General features: G+C 38.6%; 1 protein-coding gene across 2 annotated transcripts in view; it reads right to left on the bottom strand.

The window, feature by feature from the left end:
• Positions 1-22,418, bottom strand: part of l(3)80Fg (dnaJ homolog subfamily C member 16 l(3)80Fg) — a 330,832-nt gene that overhangs the window by 6,205 nt on the left and 302,209 nt on the right. Inside the window, exon 11 of one of the 2 annotated variants that reach the window (XM_090383988.1) lies at positions 4,701-4,706. The exons of the other annotated variant lie outside the window; for it this stretch is intronic. Coding sequence (XP_090240114.1) covers positions 4,701-4,706 — 6 coding nt within the window. The remainder of the gene's footprint in view (positions 1-4,700; positions 4,707-22,418) is intronic. 2 annotated transcript variants of the gene reach the window in all.

The raw sequence follows: 22,418 nt of genomic DNA, 5'->3' as shown, positions 1-22,418 counted from the left end.
TCTCAGATATTTTGTAAATTCTATACATTGGAACTAAATGATGATGTTACCAACAGCAAATTCTAAATGGGAAGCATTCAAAGAAGTAATCTTGGAAGCTACTAGGCTTTTTGTTCCAACTAGGTTTAGGCGCAAATGGATGTCACATGAACTAATGAGACTCGTGGCAGAGAAGAAGAATGCATGGGATGCATATAAATTATCAGGTGACACAGAAGCCTATGGTAGATATAAGCTAGTCTGTAATTAAGTCAAAAAGGAGGTTAGACAAGAGAAGGCAGATTATGAGAAATCTTTGGCAAAGGATGCAAAGAAAAACAGTAAAGATTTTTTTACAAATATAAACTATAAAAGGAAGGAGATGAATCAGATTGCTGCCAAACTAAATGAGTATTTTGCATCTACATTCACACATGAGAAGTTATTCAAGGAGGAGAGGGCCGGATGTTTATCAAACTCTAACAGGGAGTTAAATGATTTTGTAATAACTGAGAGCAAAGTGGAGGAAAAATTGTTGAAGTTAAACACTTATGAAAGGCACTGGGGTAGATGGATCTATCCAGTTATATTAAAGGAGGTGGCAAAGGAAGTAAGCAAACCCTTAGCCATAATTATGAGAGCATCCCTGCACTCAGGGGATGCCCCATAGACTCAAGATGTGCAAATGTAGCGCCAATTCACAAAGGGGGATCAAAGGGTGACATGAGTAATTACAGACCTGTTAGTCTGACTTCTGTTCCAGGAAAAATAATGGAATCACTGGTTAAAGAAGCATTGCAGAATCATTTAGACAAGACTGCAGCAATAATTCAGACACAGCCTGGGTTTGTTAAAGGGAGGCCTTGTCTGACCAATTTGATTGGATACTATGATGTGGTCACAAAGTGTGGTCACTGAATGCCAAAAATAATTTTGATATCATATACATGAATTTCAGTAAACCATTTGATACTGTTGCACATGGAAGAATACTGTACAAATTGGAGCAGTATGGCATTAAGGGCAAGTTGCTACAATGGATAAAAGGATGGTTGAGTAGGAGAAGACAGAGTTGTAAATCAATGGACACAGATCTTCGTGGACTAATATTATTAGCGGTGTCCCCCAGGGTTCAGTGTTGGGCCCATTGTTGTTTTGTATATTTATCAATGGCATTGATGAAGGTATATCAAGCTTAATGTCGAAGTTTGCATATGATACAAAGGTTAGGAGGGTGGTTAATAACAGTAATGATAGTATGCAACAGGATCTGGAAAAGTTGGGCAGATAGGCTGAGAAGTGGCAACTGAAGTTTAACATTGACAAATGCATGGGTAGCAGTAACCCCTGAGTAACATACCAACTGGGTGGCATTTCACTCGGGTAGTGGAGAATGAAAGGGACCTGGGGGTAATTGTGCAGTCAGATATGAAGTTTTCTGAGCAGTGCAGACTGGTTGCCAGAGTAGGGGTTTCATGGGGTTTTGTCAATGATATACATACAGCAATTTTGTGAGCAGGGATAAGGAGGTGATTATTCACTTGTATAAGGCAATGGTCAGACCATACCTTGAGTACTGCATACAGGTCTAGAAGCTTCATTTTAGGAAGGATGTAGAGTTGCTAGAACGAGTACAGAGAAGGGCAACAAGACTGGTTAGGGGAACAAAGGGGTGCTCTTATGAAGAAAGGCTTAAATTCTGCAAATTGCAGCATCTGGAGACTAGGCACCTGCAAGGCAATCTGATTGAGATGTATAAGGCCTTGAATGGATTGAGCAGGAGAGAAGGATTCTTCCTCTTGCTCAGATTACAAACCTGAGGGGGGGGGGTTCATAAACTGAATTGAGGAAAGACAGTTAGCATTAGCATTAGTAGAGGCATTTGATGCAAGAAAGCAAGCTTATGCAGCATCAGCCAAAAAATAAAAAATAAAAAAATAAACCACTTCCACTTCACCCCTCTGTTCGTTCAAAATACCTGTCCAGCTGAGCCTTAAACTTATTTAGGCTATCAACCTCCACCACAAGGGATGGAAGTCTGTTCCACCAACCAACCACCCGCTGGCTAAAGGCAAATTTCCGCACGTCTATCCTACATCTGTCTTTCCTCAATTTGAATTTATGCCCTCTCAGGTGATTTTTCTGAGCTAGAGGAAGAATCCCATCAGCATTGAGCATGCTTAAACCATTCAAGGCTTTATACACCTCTATCAGATCACCTCGCTGGTGCCTAGTCTCCAGACACTGTAATTTGCAAAACTTAAGCCTTTCTTCGTAAGAGCACCCCTTTGTTCCATTCACTAATCTTGTTGCCCTTCTCTGCACTCGTTCCAGCAGCTCTACATCCTTCTTGAAATGAGGCCTCCAGACCTGTATACAGTACTCTAGGTGTGGCCTGACCATCGCCTTATACAATGGAATAATCACCTCCTTATCCCTGCTGGAAAAATTCCTGTATATCATTGACAATACTCCATGAGCTACTCTTGCAGCCCGTCTGCACTGCTCAGAGAACTTCATATCTGCCTGCACAACCACCCCCAAGTCCCTTTCATTCTCTACCACTGTCAGTGTTGTACCACAGAGTTGATACGTTGCTCTGGGGTTGCTGTTTCCCATGTGTAGTACTTTACATTTGTCAATGTTAAACTTCATTTGCCACCTCTCAGCCCATCTGCTCAACCTTTCCAGATCCTGTTGCAGCAGCATAGTGTCAGTAGTGTCCTTGACAACCCTGCCAACCTTTGTATCGTCTGCAAACTTGGACATTAAGCCCGATATACCATCATCAATATCATTTATAAATACAGAAAACAACAATGGACCCAACACTGAGCCCTGAGGGACTCCACTAATAACATCAGTCCACGATGAGCAGTGTCCATTGATTACCACTCTCTGTCTTCTCCCCTTCAACCACCCCTTTATCCATAGCAGCAATTTGCCTCCAATGTCACACTGCTCCAATTTGTGTAGCAGTATTCCATGTGCAACAGTATCAAAAGCCTTTCTAAGATGCAAGTATATAATATCAAAGTTATTCCCTGCATCCAGTTCTTTTGTGACTGCATCATAATATCCAATCAAGTTGGTCAGGCAAGACTTCCCCTTAACAAAACCATGCTGTGTCTGAGCTATAACTGAAGTCTTGTCTAAATGATCCTGCAGTGCTTCTTTAACCAGTGCCTCCATTAATTTTCCTGGAACAGAAGTTAAGCTCACAGGTCTATAATTACTTGTGTCAGCCTTTGATCCTCCTTTGTGAATTGGGGTCACATTTGCACATTTCCAGTCTATGGGTACCTCCCCTGAGTCCAAGGAAGCTCTCATAATTATGGCTAAGGGTTTGCTTACTTCCTTTGCTGCCTCCTTTAATATAACTGGATAGATACCATCCACCCCGGGTGCCTTTCTTGTGTTTATCTTCAACAGTTTCTCCTCCACTTTACTCCCAGTTATTTCAAGATTCTGTAGCTTACTGCTAGAGTTGAATACACCTCTGGCATTCCCCTCGCTGAATAACTCCTCATGTGTGAATGTCGATGCAAAATATTCATTTAGTTTGTTAGCTACCTGAGCAGGATCATCAACACTTGACCCATCAATATCAAGTGGACCAATCTGATTCATCCCCTTCCTTCTAGAGTTTACATAAGTAAAGAACTCTTTGCTGTTTTTCTTTGCATCCCTTGCCAAGGATTTCTCGTAATCTGCCTTCGCCTGCCTAACCTCCTTTGTAACTTGGTTGCATATCAACTTGTATCTATCATAGGCTTCTGTGTCATGTGTTAATTTGTATGTATCCCATGCATTTTTCTTCTCTGCCATATGCCTCATTAGTTCATCTGACATCCATTTTGGCCTAAACCTTGAACAATATTTCTTAGTTGGTATGTAAAGCCTAGTAGCTTCCAAGATAAGTTCTTTGAATGCTTCCCATTTTGAATTTGCTGTTGGTAACATCATCAGTTGGTCCCACTGTATAGAATTTAAATACTGTCTCAGTCCATCGTAGTCGCCTTTACGGAAGCAATAACCCTTCCCTTTACCCCTAATGGTAGTCACCTCTTTGAGTAAATCCCACTTCAGCACACTGTGATCACTGCCACCTAGTGGTTCATTTATCTGCAGATTCTTAATGCATGAAGAATCACTGCTGATAATCAAATCAAGAGTATTACTCCCTCTAGTTGCCTCCCGAACATGCTGATGTAGAAAACAATCATCCAATAAATCCACAAAAGCCCTGCTAGTGTGTGAGTAACCAGCCCCCAAAATCCAGTCAATATCTGGGAAATTAAAATCTCCCATTATAAGACTCTCTGATTTACTGGCCCACTCTATTTCCCTGTACAGTTCCTTATTATACTCATCAGAGTCATTAGGCCTATAGCACACTCCTACTCTCAATTTTGATCTCCCAATGCTTATGTCACACCAAACTGACTCCACACTGCACTGTCCAGCGATGTCGACTGGCTTCACTTCCTTGGTTTTTATGTGTTTCTTAACTAATAGCATAACACCTCCCCCCCTTCCTATCCTGTCTGTCCTTTCTGTAGACGTTGTACTCCCCAAATTGCAGTTCCGCATCCCTTATATCTGTGTGACACCACGTCTCTGATATCCCAACAATATCTGCCTTCGATGTTTTGAGCAATACCTCAAATTCATCAAATTTATTTACTAAACTCCTAGCATTGGTGTACACGCAAGTATACCTGCACCTGTTTCTATTCTTAGCTACCCTAACACAACCCATGTGTTTACTTGTACCGCAATGGCTCCCAGCAGTCTCTGAAATACCATGCATCTTGTTTTTCAGGCTTCTGCTCATTCTAATAGAAGCAGTGCAAGAATCTCTTTCACCTCTGCCAGTGGCTACTGTCAATCTATTGGTCTTTGTCTCCCCCCGAGCTAGCAGTTTTCCGACCCACCTAACACTGCCTCGATAGCATCAGCAAATATTCTTGCACCCTTTCTATTTAAGTGTATCCCATCCCTGTAGAAGCAATCTCTCCTGTTAACAAGTACAGTCCAGGCTGAAAAAAATTCTACCCCTTGAGCCTTGCACAATCTTTCCAGGGCCGAATTGATCGACAAGGCTCTCATCATATACTCCCTCCTATCGTGTCTGGGCAGAATTGCAGACACTTTCAAATTCAACCCTAATTCTCGGCTTTTGTTCAACAGTGACCTGTACTTGTTAAGTAATTCTGCCGGTCTCCTACTCTTAATATTATTAGTGCCAACGTGTACAACTATATCACCTTTTGTGCCCTTAAAAGATGATATTCGCTCTACAACGTCATCAACCTTTGCCCCTGGCAGACATACCCTGGTCCTGTTCTACCTATCATTTTTACAAAGCATGTTTTACAAAGCAGTTGTCGAATAGATGTTCGGAAATTTGTATTTCTCCAGTGGGTAGTTGATTGCTGTAAAATCTTCCATCTGTCGTTGTGGAAGTTGATAGCTTAAATAAATTCAAGGCAGAACTAGACAAACATTTGTTATGAATGGATGGGTGAAATGGGAAGTTTTTTTTTTTTTTTTTTTTTTGGGCTGATGCTGTATAAGCTTGCTGTCTTGCATCATATGCCTGTACTAATACAGTCAGTCCTCGTATAACACGTGTTTACATTACGCGAATTCGATCATACACGATTTATAAATAGGGGAACGGTATCTTATATAACACGAACCGAATTCACTTATGCACGATTCGCCTTTGTGTTTACAAGAAATGGCAGTTGAACACAGAATCACCCCAACTGAACGCAACACGATAGGAATGAAGAGAAGATTCTGAAAATGTATTTATGTTTTTTATATCAGTGAAGGGGAAACACATTTCACCATAATAACGTAAAAATCAACACAATTCCAGCTATCGGCATAATCGCAAATGCAATTAGATCGAGTTTACTACCAGTTTATAACAGATTCCACTAGCAGAAACGCAACTGGAAATTGTTTTTATTGTTTTATTGTAGTAACCCCTAGAAATGTGCTTTAGTAAAATGTGAAGTGTTAATAGTGTATCTCAGCTTTTACAGTGTTGTTTATTCAGTTGCTACACACGTGCAGCTTTGTTTATGTGTATCAAGCGTGCCTCCTCGTTTTGTAATTGTGCTTTGTTCCCTAAAAATGAGTAAAATACTTAAAAGGTATGAAAAGGAAGCATCGTGGTGAAGATACTGCAGATTCAGAGAGAAAAAGAAAAGCAATATCGATAAACAGAGGCGGACTGGATCAAAAATTCTTACCCGGGAAAATTTATAGTGGCCTCATACTATGGTTTATGGCCAAAATCACACAGGCCTCCGGCCCACCGGGGTTTCCCCGGTAAGGCTTATGGCCAGTCCGCCTCTGTCGATAGAGAAAAAATATGAAATTGTAAAAAGCTTTGAGCGAAATGAAAGACCATGTGGTATTGCACGTGCTACAGACCTAAATGAGGCAACGCCGAGAATTACAAAGAATGCAGAGAAAATAACTTTCATAGTGGGAACAACTCAAAGTGTAATTAAAATCCATTAGATTAAGAATTGGAAAGAGATGGAACGGCTGTCATCTGTTTGGATAGAAAATCAAACAAAAAACAAGTTTGCTTACGACAGAAGTAAAAGCATTAGCAATATTTTATTACGTAATAGTCGTAATAAAATGGGTTAAGTATTTTATTACGATTATTTATTGTGTTTGGTAATGTTTTGGTTACAAATGTGTGTTCAGCCTTGGGTGGTCGGCACCTAACCCCATTTTTCCCATAGGGCCTGTTTATATTGCACGATTTTGCATTGCACGAGGGTTTCTAGGAACGCAACTATCGTGCTATACGAGGACTTACTGTACTAGCATTCAAAATGACTTTCATTAGTGTGCAGCTGTACCTTGCTAGTATATTGGTACTCAGCTTGCCTAGGGAAATTAGCAGTATTAGCAGTGGCAAATGATGCAAGAAAGCAAGCTCACACAGCATCAGTTTATCTAGTTCTTCTTTGAATTTATTTAAGATATCAACTTCCACAATAACAGATGGGAGTTTGTTTCAGCAATCAACCACCCGCTGACTAAAGGCAAACTTCTGCACATCTATTCTCTTCATTGTGCAAGTACTCTGATGGAATTGTTCTTATGTTCACAAGTGACATCTTTAAAGTTTGTTGGGAAAAACTCCAAATTAAATTTATAAAAATTAAACTTTAAAATTCATACTAGACCCAAGTGCTTGGAAGCTTAAAGAAGATGTTCAATAGTTCATAGTTAGGTGACCCCTCCCCAACTTCTGAAATAGTGATTTAAAAAGTACAATCCAAGCTGACGGTTTTGGCTAATTTAGTCTATCACTAAAAGCACTATCTCTCATTTACCCAACCAAATTTTAAGTACTAGAAATTACAGCCCTCTTTGCCCATCATTCGGATAAAATTTTTCACAAAATTTAATCTAATATGAAGAGAGGACAATCAGAGTTTTCTAGGATCAAGTAAGAGATGATGTTCAATGCCTCACAAGATGGCTAATTCTTGATAATAAAATCAAATTAGCAATGAGCCCTGTGGAAAAAACAAGACATTTTGTTGTATAAGTGAATAAATCATAAAAAAAATCATTTGAATAAGTTCTGCTGTGCTTTTCTGACATACAGAGATAAAGGTTCTTTTAATTTTATTAAATATCAACTTTGAAATCGATGATAAATAAATAAAATTATAAAATACTTATTATAAAAGTAAACAAATCTATTTCTATGGTTATCATTTTAATCAATATATTTTATTTATGACAACTACATTACCATATATTCAAAAGTATAGTTGTTGTTACTGTTATTTGGTTTTTAGAAGCATTAGCAACTAAGGCCATATTGCTCCGTGGATATGCGGTGGTCATTACCTGACCTTTCCGCACCCTCCGTATTTTGTGGTCATGGGCTCAAACTCCGGTCTAATCAAGAAGCGTGTGCTATACACTGCTGCTCCTGCCCAGCTGGCTACGGAGGTGCCCTCAAAAGTATAGTATAGTATAGTATAGTATAGTACAGTACAGCACAGCAGGTTGTGAGCTTTAATAGCAGAATTGTGAAATTTAAAATTTTTTTAAAAATGAAAATTTTTAGTATAAATGTTTTTAAATATTAATTCATTCTTATTTTGAATTACTGGTCAACATTAGAGTAAAATTACTGTTAATAATTTTACTCAAATGTTGAAAAAATTCTACATTTAGAAATTAGAAAAAATGTTAAAAAAATAACAGAAACAAGTTCATTTTTTTTATGCAGTCGTAGTCATGACAGGTAGTGCAATTGCAAGTACTCTTTGAGTTGACCATGGTTCAAGCCCCTGACTGCTAAATACGGTTGATCTGCCAACCCACACTGGACCAGCATAGCAGATTATGATCCATTTCTCTCAACATGAATTGTTGAGGAAGTTTCCATCCTGCAGTGGTTTGATAATGGCTGCAGATTTTATCCTCCATTTCTATTTACACATGATTCAACACAATATGACTGCCTACCTAACAGTGTGTTGGGCAAGCTTTCACCGCATTAACCACTTACACCAGGTGTGGCATTGACTCCCCAAGACTGCAGAAGGTATACTGGACCAACTGGACAGAAGGACATCTTGGAATTCAGCAACAGAATGAGGCACTGGCATGGACTTGCAAATACCGTGTTCCACTGCATCATACAAACGTTCAACAAGACCAATGTCAGGAATTATGCAGCTAGGGGAGCACACGAAATGCTTGGACATGATCCTTGAATGAACAATTCTTGCATGTGGGCTCTGTGACACAGAGCATTGTTGAAAGAGTCCAGAGCCATCTGGATACACAATCACCATGTAGGGCAAAACTTGGTTGGAAACAATGCCCTGGCAGCATCTGGTGGTGCCGGTGTGTTCAATGGGGACCAGGGGATCCAGTGATGTCCCTGAAATCTTCCCCCAAACCACGATGTCACCACTGCCAGCCTGTTTTCATCCAACTGTGCAATCTGGTTGCAGCTGTTCACCTGCTCACTGTCAAATTATGCACCTGTACATCAGAATTATGTAGTGTAACCTTGATTCATCAGGTCAGGCGACTTTTTCCAATCGTCCAGTGTCCAGGAATGGTGCTCCTGTGCTCACTGCAGATGGAGCTGTTAATGATGGTCAGTCAACTTGGTCACAGCTCACCTACTTTATAGGCATATCCACTGGATTGTATGCTTGGAAACATTTCTGTTCGTGCCCTGGTTGTAGTGTTTGCCATTATTTGAGGGATGATCAGGTGTGATCTATTGTCCCAGACAGCATGTGCCAACCACTGATCACCTTGACCGTCGACCAGTGGTAGTGGTCTCCCCATCCTAGCACATTGAGTGGTTTTGTATCCCTCTTCAGTCCATTCCTGCTACATCTTCACTATGACAGCCCTCGAACAGCCTACAATGCCTGCAGTTGCTGAGATGCTGTAACCACAAATAATTCCCTGTTCAAACTCTATCAGTCCTTCCCTTTCTCCATTGTATGGGCTTCGTATTAACAAACTGATAAGCACTATCTGTGCTATCACTATATATGTTATAAGTTGGTGATGTCACTCCTAGGTACTGTGAGATGCACCGCACTCATGGAGATAGGTGGTCATAATGTTTTGACTCACGAGTGAGTGGACACTGAGGATATTATTACATTTTATTCAATTTCATAAACTTTTGGATTCTGAGGAATTAGCATTAGTAAAGGCATATGATGCAAGAAAGCAAGATTATACAGCATCAGCAAAAAAAAAAAAAAAAATCCTTCCATTACACCCATCCATTTGCTCCAAAACTGTCTAGTTCTTCCTTGAATTCATTTAAGCTATCAACTTCCACAACAACAGATGAAAGTTTGTTCCAACACTCAACTACCCGCAGCGCTAAAGGCAAATTTCTGCACATCAATTCTACAACTCTTTCCTCAATTTGAGTTTATGCCCCCTCAGGTTCGTAATCTAAGGAAGAAGAATCCCATCAGCATTGAGCCTGCTTAAACCCTTCAATGCCTTATACACCTCAATCAGATCACCTCGCAGGTGCCTAAGTCTCCAGACACTACGATTAGCAGAACTTAAGCCTTTCTTGGTAAGAGGACACCTTTGTTCCCCTCACCAATCTTGTTGCCCTTCTCTGTACTCATTCCAGCAACTCTGCATCCTTACGAAAATGAGGCACCCAGACCTGTATACAGTACTCAATTTCTTCAGTTTCAGCTAAAGAGAAATCAAACAACCCAATGCAAACTCCTCTAATTTTTAAAGCTATTTTTGTGCTGTCATCCATTATAAACTGTATCTACAATTAATTAGAATACAGATAAGAGATAGCACGATATAAGGGCAAAATTTTGAGGCAATTCGTTATGTCAAAAGACAAAATGTTTAAAGTGACTGTCAAACCACAGACCTATGTAGGTATATGGGAGAGCTAATATAGTTAGGGAAGGATGCTACGTGGTTGTTTTCCATTAAGATTATTACTATATTTAATACCACTCGTATACCACGTGAAATTAATAATATAGTTTATTAAGCTATTTGCCTAAACTACTATATATTAAGGTAACATTTCAGGTATTTTACCAATACCCATCATCAGACCATGCTGTTGGGAGGAACAAAAATAGAAAGGGTTACAAATTTTAATACAATTACCAATATTATGATATTACAATTACGATTTGCAAATAAATAATTCTAAGTTTGGATTATTATTACAATAGAACCAGATATTAAATTAGGCAAATACAAAGAGATTAAATTCTTACCTGCTGACAGACTCCTCTTGCCAATGCTTCCAGAAACCTGATGTGCATACAGGCAAAAAAGGTGCTGCCAGCAATTAATTTATAGGTGAGAGATTGATTCCAATAGATTTCTTCCAGGTTTTTTATCCTAGATCTGGGGTTCTTGTGTTGTGGACTCATAAGGTGTCCTTTGCTCTCCTACTTGGGTTTTCTATCCTAGATCTGGGGCTCTTGTGTAGTGGAATCCTGAGGTGACCTTTCCTCTCCTACCCTGGAATATCAAGGTTGGTGTGCAGGCTAGTTCTGGTGGTCTGGAAGGGGTTGTATGTGGGCTACTCCTCCAGACAACTGGCCTATTTTCTTTTCCTGGTTTCTCATTTCTTCTTCTATATTCTTATTAAAATGATGAGAAAGGCTTCTTTAAATTTCCTTCTGTTATATTGCCTATCTCTAAAAAGGATTCTGGTGTTATTTAAATCCCAAGTGTCACCACATTGGAAAGCATGGAAGGCTGTGTTTGACTTTAGAACTCTTCCCTATTGTACATCTTTTTTGTGCTCTGATTCTGCATTGTAGACATCTGTATGATTCTCCTATATATGTACCCCCACACCTACAGTCTATTTTACAGATAGAACCTCTAGGATTGTTGAGGTTGTTGGACTGTTGTTTTACGATCTGCTTGATGGAGGCTGAACTTTTGAAAAAGGTGAAGATACCAAATTTCTTGGCTTCTTTAGCTATTTTAGTGCTGACTGATGGTATGTATGGTGTACATATGGAGGTTCCTCTATCCTTGCTGGGTGGGGTTGTGTGATGGTCTTGGAGGTGTCTTTTATGGCTTTGTCAATAACGTGTACAGGAAATACAATCTTCGTGGCAAGCCTGGTTATTGTTTGTAGTTCCTGTTGTAGATTATCATGTTATAAATATAGTAATAATCTTATATGGGAGAGCTTACACATAAAAAAAAAATGATCAAATACGTACAGTAACCTCTGATTTAAGAACTTTAGCTCATCTTTGGCAACTGCACATTTTTTTTATTATTTTTTTATGAAATCTCACACATGAAAGGTATTAGAACCAATAGTACTTAGTACTGTGCATGGACTGCAAGTTGAGAAGACTGATGATACTTGTTGGCATTAGACTTGAATTTCTGTAGATTGTAATTTTCAGGAAACATATGTGAATGAAAGTTGTTCCAAAAAAACAGAAGCTGAAGGGATAAATGAGGAAAAAGAAAAGTTAGTTCTGTGAATTGAATTTGGACACTAAATGAATGGTGAATTGGTTTGGCACACATTCAAATTAATTTTTTAAGAGAGAGAGGGGGAAATCACAAATGTCAATTCAGATAAACAGTGCCCATGTAAGTATCTATAGAAAAGGCATGAGTTTGCAGCAGAGACAGAATGTCTATGAGACAAAGAGTGGAGGGATTTGTAAAAGATGGGTCATTAATTAACCTAACTATCCTCTTTTGAATGGATTCTAGAGGTCAGAGAGGTTATGAGGACGCCACTCCAATGTGGGAAAACATTCCATGGTAGGGTGGATTTGAGATTAGTACAGAGTGAGTAGTTGTTTATAAGAAACATAACACCAAGAGCAAAAGAGAAAACCCAGTTTTTTAGATGCAGAGGAAGCAATATTTGTGATGTGCTTATGCCAATAGAGGTTAGAAGTCAGAGTAATCCCTAATAGAGATATGTGATCTTTTCTAGAAATCTGAGTGTCATCGAAGATCAGCATGGTAGCAGTAGACTTTTTTCGAGATATAAGATGGAACTGAGTTTTGGAAGGATTAGCAGTGGATGTTTGAGAATATGAAGTTGTTTGTGCAGGACAAACAGCACCAACTGGAAGGTGAAATGCAATATGCTACCATAAGGAGTGCTCTTACCAAGATAGCCTTAAGTTCTGCAAATTGCAGCACACGGAGACTAGGCACATGCGAGATGATCTGATTGAGGTGTATAAGGCCTTGAACGGGTTGAGCAAGCTCGATGCTGATGGGATTCTTCCTCTTACTCAGATTAAGAACCTGAGGGGGCATAGATTCAAACTGAGGAAAGACAGTTGTAGAATGGATGTGGGAAATTTGCCAGCAGGTAGTTGATTGCTGGAACAGACTTCCATCTCTTGTTGTGGAAGTCGATAGCATAAATAAATTTAGGGCTGAGCTGGACAAGCATTTGGAGTGAATAGATGAGTGAAATGGGAGGGGTTTTTTTTGCTGATGCTGCATAAGCTTGCTTTCTTGCATCATATGCCTTTGCTAATGCTAATAAGTAAAACTATTAATAGGATTTCCAGTCAGTGGAAGCAGGTTATTAATACAGTAATACCCCGAAGTTACGCGATAGGTGGGTCCGACGAAAATCGCGTAAGTCGAATTCGCGTAAGTCGGGGTACAACTTTGCATATAAATACATATAAATTTTGCTTAATTGGGACCAAGGACTAACAAAAACACTAGTTTAGAAGAAAAATATTAATAAAATTGCAGTTCTTTATACATATTAATACAAAATATGTATTAAAAAAATAAATGACTTACGTAAAAAAGTTATTTCGATGTCGATGGCTTCATAAAATCTAACAAATTCGTCTGACGACACAGCGCGTTCTTTTTTTCACGCAGAATTTCTTCGTAGCAAGCTAATAATTTTTTTATTCCTTGCTTTGTAGCTATAACGCGTTCTTCGTTGGAGTCTATGTTTTCTAAAATTTTTAAGCCCTTTACAATTGAGCCCTTTTCAATTTTCAACCTGTCAAGTTTGCAATTGTCGTGTGCTTTTCGCCGTTGCTTCATTTAGGCCTGTAGCACGTGCAATATCACATGGTCTTTCATTTCGCTCAAAGCGTTTCACAATTTCATATTTTTTCTCTATCGACAGAGGTGGACTGGCCATAAGCCTTACCGGGGAAACCCCGGTGGGCCAGTGTGATTTTGGCCATAAACCATAGTATGACGCCACTATAAATTTTCCCGGGTAAGAATTTTTGACCCAGTCCGCCTCTGTTTATCGATAATTGCTTTTCTTTTTCTCTCTGAATCTGCAGTGTCTTCACCAGGACGCTTCCTTTTCACACCTTTTAATTAAGTATTTTACTCATTTTTAGGGAATAAAGCGCAATTACAAAACGAGGAGGCACGCTTGATACGCATAAACAAAGCTGCGCGCATGTAGCAACTGAATAAACAACACCATAAAGGCAGAGATACACTATTAATACCTCACATTTCTAGGGGTTACTACCATAAAACAATAAAAATCCAGTTGCGTTTCTGCTAGTGAAATCTGTTATAAACTGGTAGTAAACTCGATCTAATTGCATTTGCGATTATACCGATAGCTGGAATTGTGTTGGTTTTTACGTTATTATGGTGAAATGTGTTTCCCCTTCACTGATATAAAAAACATAAAAGCAGCAAAGTTGAATTTTGTTCATCTTTCGCTCTCATTCTCCGCCGTCGCACCGTATATCGATAACATATGAAAAACGACCTTGAAGATAGTGGGCGGCAGCGTTGCCAAACGAAAAAAATCAAGAACCGCGTAACTCCGAGTTCGCGTAAGTCGGGGTAGCGTAAGTCGGGGTATTACTGTATACAAAAATAAAAGAGTGGGAGAAAGAACTGAACTTTGGGGGAACACCAGCATTGATGGAGAACTAAGGAAACAGAAAGCCATCTACCATCACCTGGAGAAAGCAGTCAGAGATAAAACTGGATACCCAGTTACAAAAGACAGTCAGCAATCCATAAGATGGAAGCTTACTTAGAAGAACTTTCTGCCAAACACAGTCAAAAACCTTAGAAATGTCAAGAAAAATTGTTTTAGTTTCACCAAACTTTTCCACTGAATTATTCCATAGATGGGTAATATAAACCAGTGCATTGACACTAGGGCTTGCATAAAACTGAGAAATTTCAAAACCGAGTTTAACCAAAGTTTACTCTTAAAACCAGTTTTAAAACCGATTTTCTCAGACTTAGGGAAAATAATTAAAAGCTTATAACACAGGTATTTATTTTAGCTTGGGTAGATTGTACAAATCGTAATCAAATCTTTTAAAAAAAAATCTATCACCTCTTATAGTAAAAAAAATAAAAAAATTAAAATGCTCCAAAAAAGTAACCAGCTTGAGATTATACAAAATTACAAATTGTATTCAAATCCTTTGAATAAAAACTATCTTCTCATATAGTAAACAAAAAAATAATAAGCCCTATAATAATAATAAATAAATAAATAAAAATAATGTGAAAAAAAAAACAGCTTGGGGAAATTACTTTACTATTTATTGCTCAGCTTTTTTCTGAAAATGATCCTTTAAAAAACACAGTATATTAAGCATTTTTTCTGATAGACTTGACCTTATTTTTGTGTAAAAGAGACCAGTGATCAAAAACACTCTCTCAGATTGGACACTTGTTGGTTTAATTGTCAGCAGTGCTCTATAAACTTTCTCCAGCTTTTCACTTCTACTGCTAGTTGCCTCGAAAATTTTAAATTCTTTGCTGATTTCTAATTCACTCGGATATTTTGAAGGCTTTTCAGTTAATCTCTTTATTACACTATCATACTCTCGCATGAGTGTATCTCCAGCATCGGAACGAGACGCGTCTTTGTTTTCTTCTAAAAGAAGAGTTCATTTATTTTCAGTTTCTTCATTCAACGCTAAGACTCCTTCGGAATGTTTTGCAAATAATCTCTGATAAAAATCTTAAGCATGCTTTTTCAAAACTTGCTTACTTGGAAAATCAAATGTTCTTGAACCTGAATTTTCTTTCCTAAACTTTTTGGGGTTGTGTAGATAGCTCAGCAAAGCCACAGTTTGGCGATTTCGTCTTGCATTGTAACGCTGCAGAAGGCTTTGGTGAAACTTTAAAGCAAATGGGTTTTCTGCTATATCAAGTTTAGCAAGCAGAAATTCTATTGAAGACTCTGCTTTAAGTAAGTCTGTATCTTCTGAGGTTATGGCCTTCAGAATCATTTCAACTGGTCGCAAAGTTTCACATAGCAATTCAAGTGTTTTCCAGTCATCGTCAGACATAGTTGACAGTACTGCACATAGAGCATTTGGAATGCAATTTTTCAATTTCAAAAATCTCTCAATCATATAGAATATGCTATCCCATCTAGTCTTGCAATCTAATATAAGTTTATATTCTTTCCCATTAAATTTTGCTTTAACAAAATTTTGTAATATGTCATTTTTGATAGGCGATTTTCGAAAAGCTTGCAAATTTTTCTGACTTTGTTAATAGTTTGGGCAATACTGGCCATTGGATTGAAGAAATAAATAAGCTCATCGGTAAAGTCGGTTTGATAAAGCATGTCTTGCTGTCTTTCTTCAACTTCTCCTTCATCACTACTTTCTTCATTATTTTCATTTTCTTCATTGTCTTTGGGAGACTCAGAGACTGTGGCACCATAATTGATTGCTTTTTCATGAAGTACATCTATAACTGACAGGTGTATATAATGGGCTATACATTGTTGATGATTAGGCGTAATTTGCTTGCCAAACTTAATCATCATTGCTGCTCCATGGTGGTGCAGACAACAATATCCTCATCCAAGTTCAAACCAAATTCCTTCAAGTGTCCATTCACAATTTGCTCAGTTCTTCTGCTATCAAGTGAACCATTAATCTCAATAAGACCTAATGACCAATGATTGTCTTTTGAATGCACATTTATATTCATATACCTTTTATTTTGTATAGATGTATATTCGTCTAGAGTCAATGAATACCGTGCACCCAAAACCAATGAATTTTTGAAATGCTGAATGAGTTCTTCTTTCTTAGTTTTATAATAATTCAGAACCATATTTTTAATTCCATTCACTAAGGCTGGTTGTAATTTATCATATTTATTTCTCTGAAGGTGAAGGCTTGATTGTATAAACTCACTCTTGGCAACTGAAATCACTTCTTCCATAGATTTTTTAACGATAAAGTTTTCTAATGTTCTTACCATTTTTACGGGAGGTTCACTGTTATCTTGTTTAATGTCATAGATCCTCCAGACGACTTCATTATCGTCTGACATTTCGAACATTGTGCTTCACCTTTGCTTTTTCGAGCAAAATAATTCCATACATTTCTAAGACATTAAGAGTAATAAATATTAATTAGTAGGAATTTATATCACCGACAATTTTAAATAAAAATACTGAAGATAACAAAGGCACAATACTATGCGTCACTCCTGCAAGCACTGAATGAAGAGTCTAAATGAGGCAAGTTTCAAAATTTTCACGAAAGAAATTTTTTATTTATTTACTTGCAATTTTTTTCCCCCAATTAAATCTATTGTATTTTCAAAATTACATAAAAGCTAAATTTGGTGAAGCTGCTTTTTGGAGAACATTTGATCACAAATTTAATAGGAATAAAGAAGCAAAAAACTTTCTACGATTGAAATTTGATGCAATATTCAGCGAATCTGTTTCTAGTGTGTAACCACCAATAAGGCATGTTCCATAACTTGCCTGGTGAACAAGATAGATGGAACGGAGAAATGTTGAGCATTTTCTTTTACGCTATTGCTCCGACTCACTCAGTCGTAAATGAGTACACCTGCATCGTGTCATGTACAGGTGGGAAGATAAAAAGGTACACCTCCTAGATTTGGGCCACATGCCCATGAGATTCGTACCTAAACATAAAATAAAATAAAATAAAATAAAAAACATGTTTAAAACAAAGCAGTAGAACGATCCAGACAAACAAACAAACAAAGGAAAATGTGCGTAACAAAAAACTATATTCGAGGGCTAACTAAGAAAATATTCGAATCCGGTTTTATAAAACCGGTTTGCAAGCCCTAATTGACACTATCAGAATCCATGTTGGCTATTACTGATCAGATGGAAGGTTTCAAAATACACTGCTGACACAATTAACAAAATAAAATGTTTTTCATGAATCTTTTATTGTGAGCAGTGTTGCTGAAGGTGAATATTTGATAAAATAGGCATTGTGGCATGCAAATTCCGAGTTTCCAATAGAAATTGATCTACCGCCTTATAGAGCCACACATTGTGCAAATTATTCATGACCGTAAAACACGGGTTGCGACCACATCACTTCATTCCTGTTTTTTGGCTTGCTCAATGGGACAGCTACATCTCCAGTACTCAGGATGGCAAGTCACCATCGTTTATATGATTGTTTGAGATAGCAGGCCATTGGAAAATTTGAAGCTGGGAGGTTACAGGAGGAGGTGGCACATTGGCTTAATGTGTCACACAGTGTCATCTCGGCAATATGGTTGCCCAAATGGCTGACTAAGGTTGCCCAAAGGCTACGTCAACCAGAACAGATTGCTATCTGGCCCTTACTGCTGATAGATTGCTATCAGCAAGACAAAAACCCTACGAAGTCCTCTCGTCAACTGTCTCTTCAGATTGCTGCAGCCACTGCTGAAAACATTTCCAACTGGACTGTGTTAAGAAGGCTCAATTCAAGCGGATTCTGTGCAAGGAAGCCAGTTGTTTGTATCCCGTTAACCCCAAACCACCACAGAGCTCATCGAAACTGGTGCCATGGACATGTGACTCGGAGCCCTGACAAATGTGGTAGTTCTTTTTCTTGATGAGTCCCATTTTAGCCTACAAACAGATTCTAGACGTTATTTCATCTGGAGACAATGAGGAATGCAGTACTATCCCTTCAATATCAAAGAAAGGGATGCTTACAGTGGAGGCAGTGGTCTCATGTAGGGTGGAATAATTATCAATGACTATACCCCTCCCTATCCATGTTTTTGATAGGGGTTTCGTAACTGGGCAGAGGTACCCAGAATGGATCTTCAAACCCTACGTGCAACTTTTTAGTTGACCCAGATGTTCTTTTCATGCATAACATGCCACTGCACACAGAGCTCAAGCTAATGTTTATACTCTGGCATGACCACCAGGTCAGTGGAGTTTACAATAAATCAATCAATACAAATGTTAATCGTATTTAGCAGTCATGGGATTGAACCCTGGTCTGCTCAAAGATCGTGTGCTATTGCACTCGCACTCCTCACCACTCGGCTACATCAGGCCACAGAGCTCAAGTGGTGGAGGAACATCTTGAAACAAGACATCCAACGACTGTCATGGCCAACACAATCACCAGACTTAAATTCGATCCAACGTGTGTGGGATGCTCTTGAGCATAATACTGCATGGCAAGAGCCAAATCCTCGGTCACTTGGTGAGCTAAGGTTTGCACTGTTGGAAGAATGGGATTTGTTGTCACAGAATCTTATATACACCCTTATATCTAGCATGGTTCACTGCTCTCAGACTGATGTTATGTGACCATATTTTCTAGCATCTTATGTTGACTTCTGTAATGTGACGTTTTTGGTAAATCTTATACAACCCCCATAAATGTCCCAAGTTTCTCACTGTCTTCTCATTTCATTGTTATTCTATGAAACATCGCCATACCAAAATTTGTACTGCTTTATTGCAAGCTGCATGAGTTACACCATGTTTTCTATGTGTTCATTAAGCAGTGTAGTTCAGAAGTTGGTGGTTGATGAATTTCCCCATTACTTTGGAAAGAAGTAGATGTAAATGCAATGAGACATAATTAGATGGGAGGGATTTTCAATCATTCTAGGAACTGGCTGGATATGTGCAAATTTCCAAGCAGAAGGAAAAATACCAGCAGAATAAAAAAGTGTAAAAAAGGCAAAAAAAAAAAAAAAAACAGAACAGGAGTGCTGGTTTTGAGCACAAGTTGGGATATAGCATCAAGGAATAGTTTACCAAAGTCATCAACACAAGAATTAGAAGAAAAGTAGGTTCTATCTTTAGTTGAGTAGGCAAAAGCCATCAGGTTTTAACAGAGGTGAAAGTATAGATGACAAAAATTGAGGCCAATAGCTTGGCAAGATCCCAGAATGCTCGACTACTGTTTGGACAATAAGCAAATTTTCTACTCTTAGTCAGTTCAAAATATCTAGTTTGGACTGATTAATAACTGCTTTACAATTGTTGTGAGCTTTACTGTAGGCAGAAAATGAAGCTGGAGATCTGGATGCAAGACAATTGCAATATGCAACATTTTTATCCTGAACAGCACTAGCACACTTATTTGGAAAACCAAGGTTTAGGGTAAAGGACAAGATTTTAAGGTGGACTGTGCAATAAAGGATTTTTGAATCCTTTATTGCACAATCAACAAGAACAATTCCACTGATATGATCTGAGTGAACATTGACATCAAAAGATTTAAAACAGTAATCCAACCAAGTAAAAGAAGAATAGAAATCTCACAGATCATCTTATTTTGCATTCTTGTAATGTCAAACCACGAGGCTGAGTATTGGCAACAAGAGCAAGGCTCCATTGAAGAAGAGACCATCACGAACTTGTGATCCAATGTGTCTAGAGGACCACTTGCCCTGACCGTGTGCTTTGAAGGGTCATTTATAAGTAAAAGATGAAGGATGTTGGTTGTACCAGAATATCAGGCAGTCCTAACTGTCTGATATTCTGATAGGTAAATGAACAATCTGCTTGAGGTCATTAGTAATCACAAAAGCCTCAGCATCTTAAATAACTGGATTTGTGTGAATAGAAAAAAAGGGAAGCCAGGAAGGGAAGGAGTTGTGAGCATCAAAATAGCCAAGGAAAATTACCTCACTGTTATAAAGCTGGAATGGACAAAGCTGAGTTTCAGAAAAGGAAGTTAGAGTTCTAAGTGATTATTGGAGTTTTGAAAACAATAGAGAAACAGATGAATTTGACAAAATGGGTAGAGAGATTTTGAGCCAGAGAAGATCAAAGAGAGGAGATCCCAAATTACTAAGTCTTTGACAAGGAATATCAGAGAAAACATATGAACAAGAGAAAACTGTTGAACAAAAGCCAAGAATTAGGGTTGAATTTGAAAGTGTCTGCAATTCTGCCCAGACACGATAGGAGGGAGTATATGATGAGAGCCTTGTCGATCAATTCGGCCCTGGAAAGATTGTGCAAGGCTCAAGGGGTAGAATTTTTTTCAGCCTGGACTGTACTTGTTAACAGGAGAGATTGCTTCTACAGGGATGGGATACACTTAAATAGAAAGGGTGCAAGAATATTTGCTGATGCTATCGAGGCAGTGTTAGGTGGGTCGGAAAACTGCTAGCTTGGGGGGAGACAAAGACCAATAGATTGACAGTAGCCACTGGCAGAGGTGAAAGAGATTCTTGCACTGCTTCTATTAGAATGCGCAGAAGCCTGAAAAACAAGATGCATGATATTTCAGAGACTGCTGGGAGCCATTGCGGTACAAGTAAACACATGGGTTGTGTTAGGGTAGCTAAGAATAGAAACAGGTGCAGGTATACTTGCGTGTACACCAATGCTAGGAGTTTAGTAAATAAATTTGATGAATTTGAGGTATTGCTCAAAACATCAAAGGCAGATATTGTTGGGATATCAGAGACGTGGTGTCACACAGATATAAGGGATGCAGAACTGCAATTTGGGGAGTACAACGTCTACAGAAAGGATAGACAGGATAGGAAGGGGGGAGGGGTTATGCTATTAGTTAAGAAACACAAAATCCAAGGAAGTGAAGCCAGTCGACATCGCTGGACAGTGCAGTGTTGAGTCAGTTTGGTGTGACATAAGCATTGGGAGATCAAAATTGAGAGAAGGAGTGTGCTATAGGCCTAATGACTCTGATGAGTATAATAAGAAACTGTACAGGGAAATAGAGTGGGCCAGTAAATCAGAGAGTCTTATAATGGGAGATTTTAATTTCCCAGATATTGACTGGAATTTGGGGGCTGGTCACTCACACACTAGCAGGGCTTTTGTGGATTTATTCTACATCATGTTTTCTACATCAGCATGTTCGGGAGGCAACTAGAGGGAGTAATACTCTTGATTTGATTATCAGCAGTGATTCTTCATGCATTAAGAATCTACAGATAAATGAACCACTAGGTGGCAGTGATCACAGTGTGCTGAAGTGGGATTTACTCAAAGAGGTAACTACCATTAGGGGTAAAGGGAAGGGTTATTGCTTCCGTAAAAGCGACTACGATGGACTGAGACAGTATTTAAATTCTATACAGTGGGACCAACTGATGATGTTACCAACAGCAAATTCAAAATGGGAAGCATTCAAAGAACTTATCTTGGAAGCTACTAGGCTTTACATACCAACTAAGAAATATTGTTCAAGGTTTAGGCCAAAATGGATGTCAGATGAACTAATGAGGCATATGGCAGAGAAAAAAAATGCATGGGATACTTACAAATTAACACATGACACAGAAGCCTATGATAGATACAGGTTGATATGCAACCAAGTTACAAAGGAGGTTAGGCAGGCAAAGGCAGATTATGAGAAATCCTTGGCAAGGGATGCAAAGAAAAACAGCAAAGAGTTCTTTACTTATGTAAACTCTAGAAGGAAAGGGATGAATCAGATTGGTCCACTTGATATTGATGGGTCAACTGTTGATGACCCTGCTCAGGTAGCTAACAAACTAAATGAATATTTTGCATCGACATTCACACATGAGGAGTTATTGAGCGAGGGGAATGCCAGAGGTGTATTCAACTCTAGCAGTAAGCTACAGAATCTTGAAATAACTGGGAGTAAAGTGGAGGAGAAACTGTTGAA

This window comes from Mastigoproctus giganteus, chromosome 10 (genome assembly GCF_048544385.1).
Source record: "Mastigoproctus giganteus isolate SK-2022 chromosome 10, ASM4854438v1, whole genome shotgun sequence".
Lineage (NCBI taxonomy): Eukaryota > Metazoa > Arthropoda > Arachnida > Uropygi > Thelyphonidae > Mastigoproctus > Mastigoproctus giganteus.
Note: the sequence above shows the minus strand (reverse complement) of the source record. Positions and strands in the feature narration are given on the sequence as shown.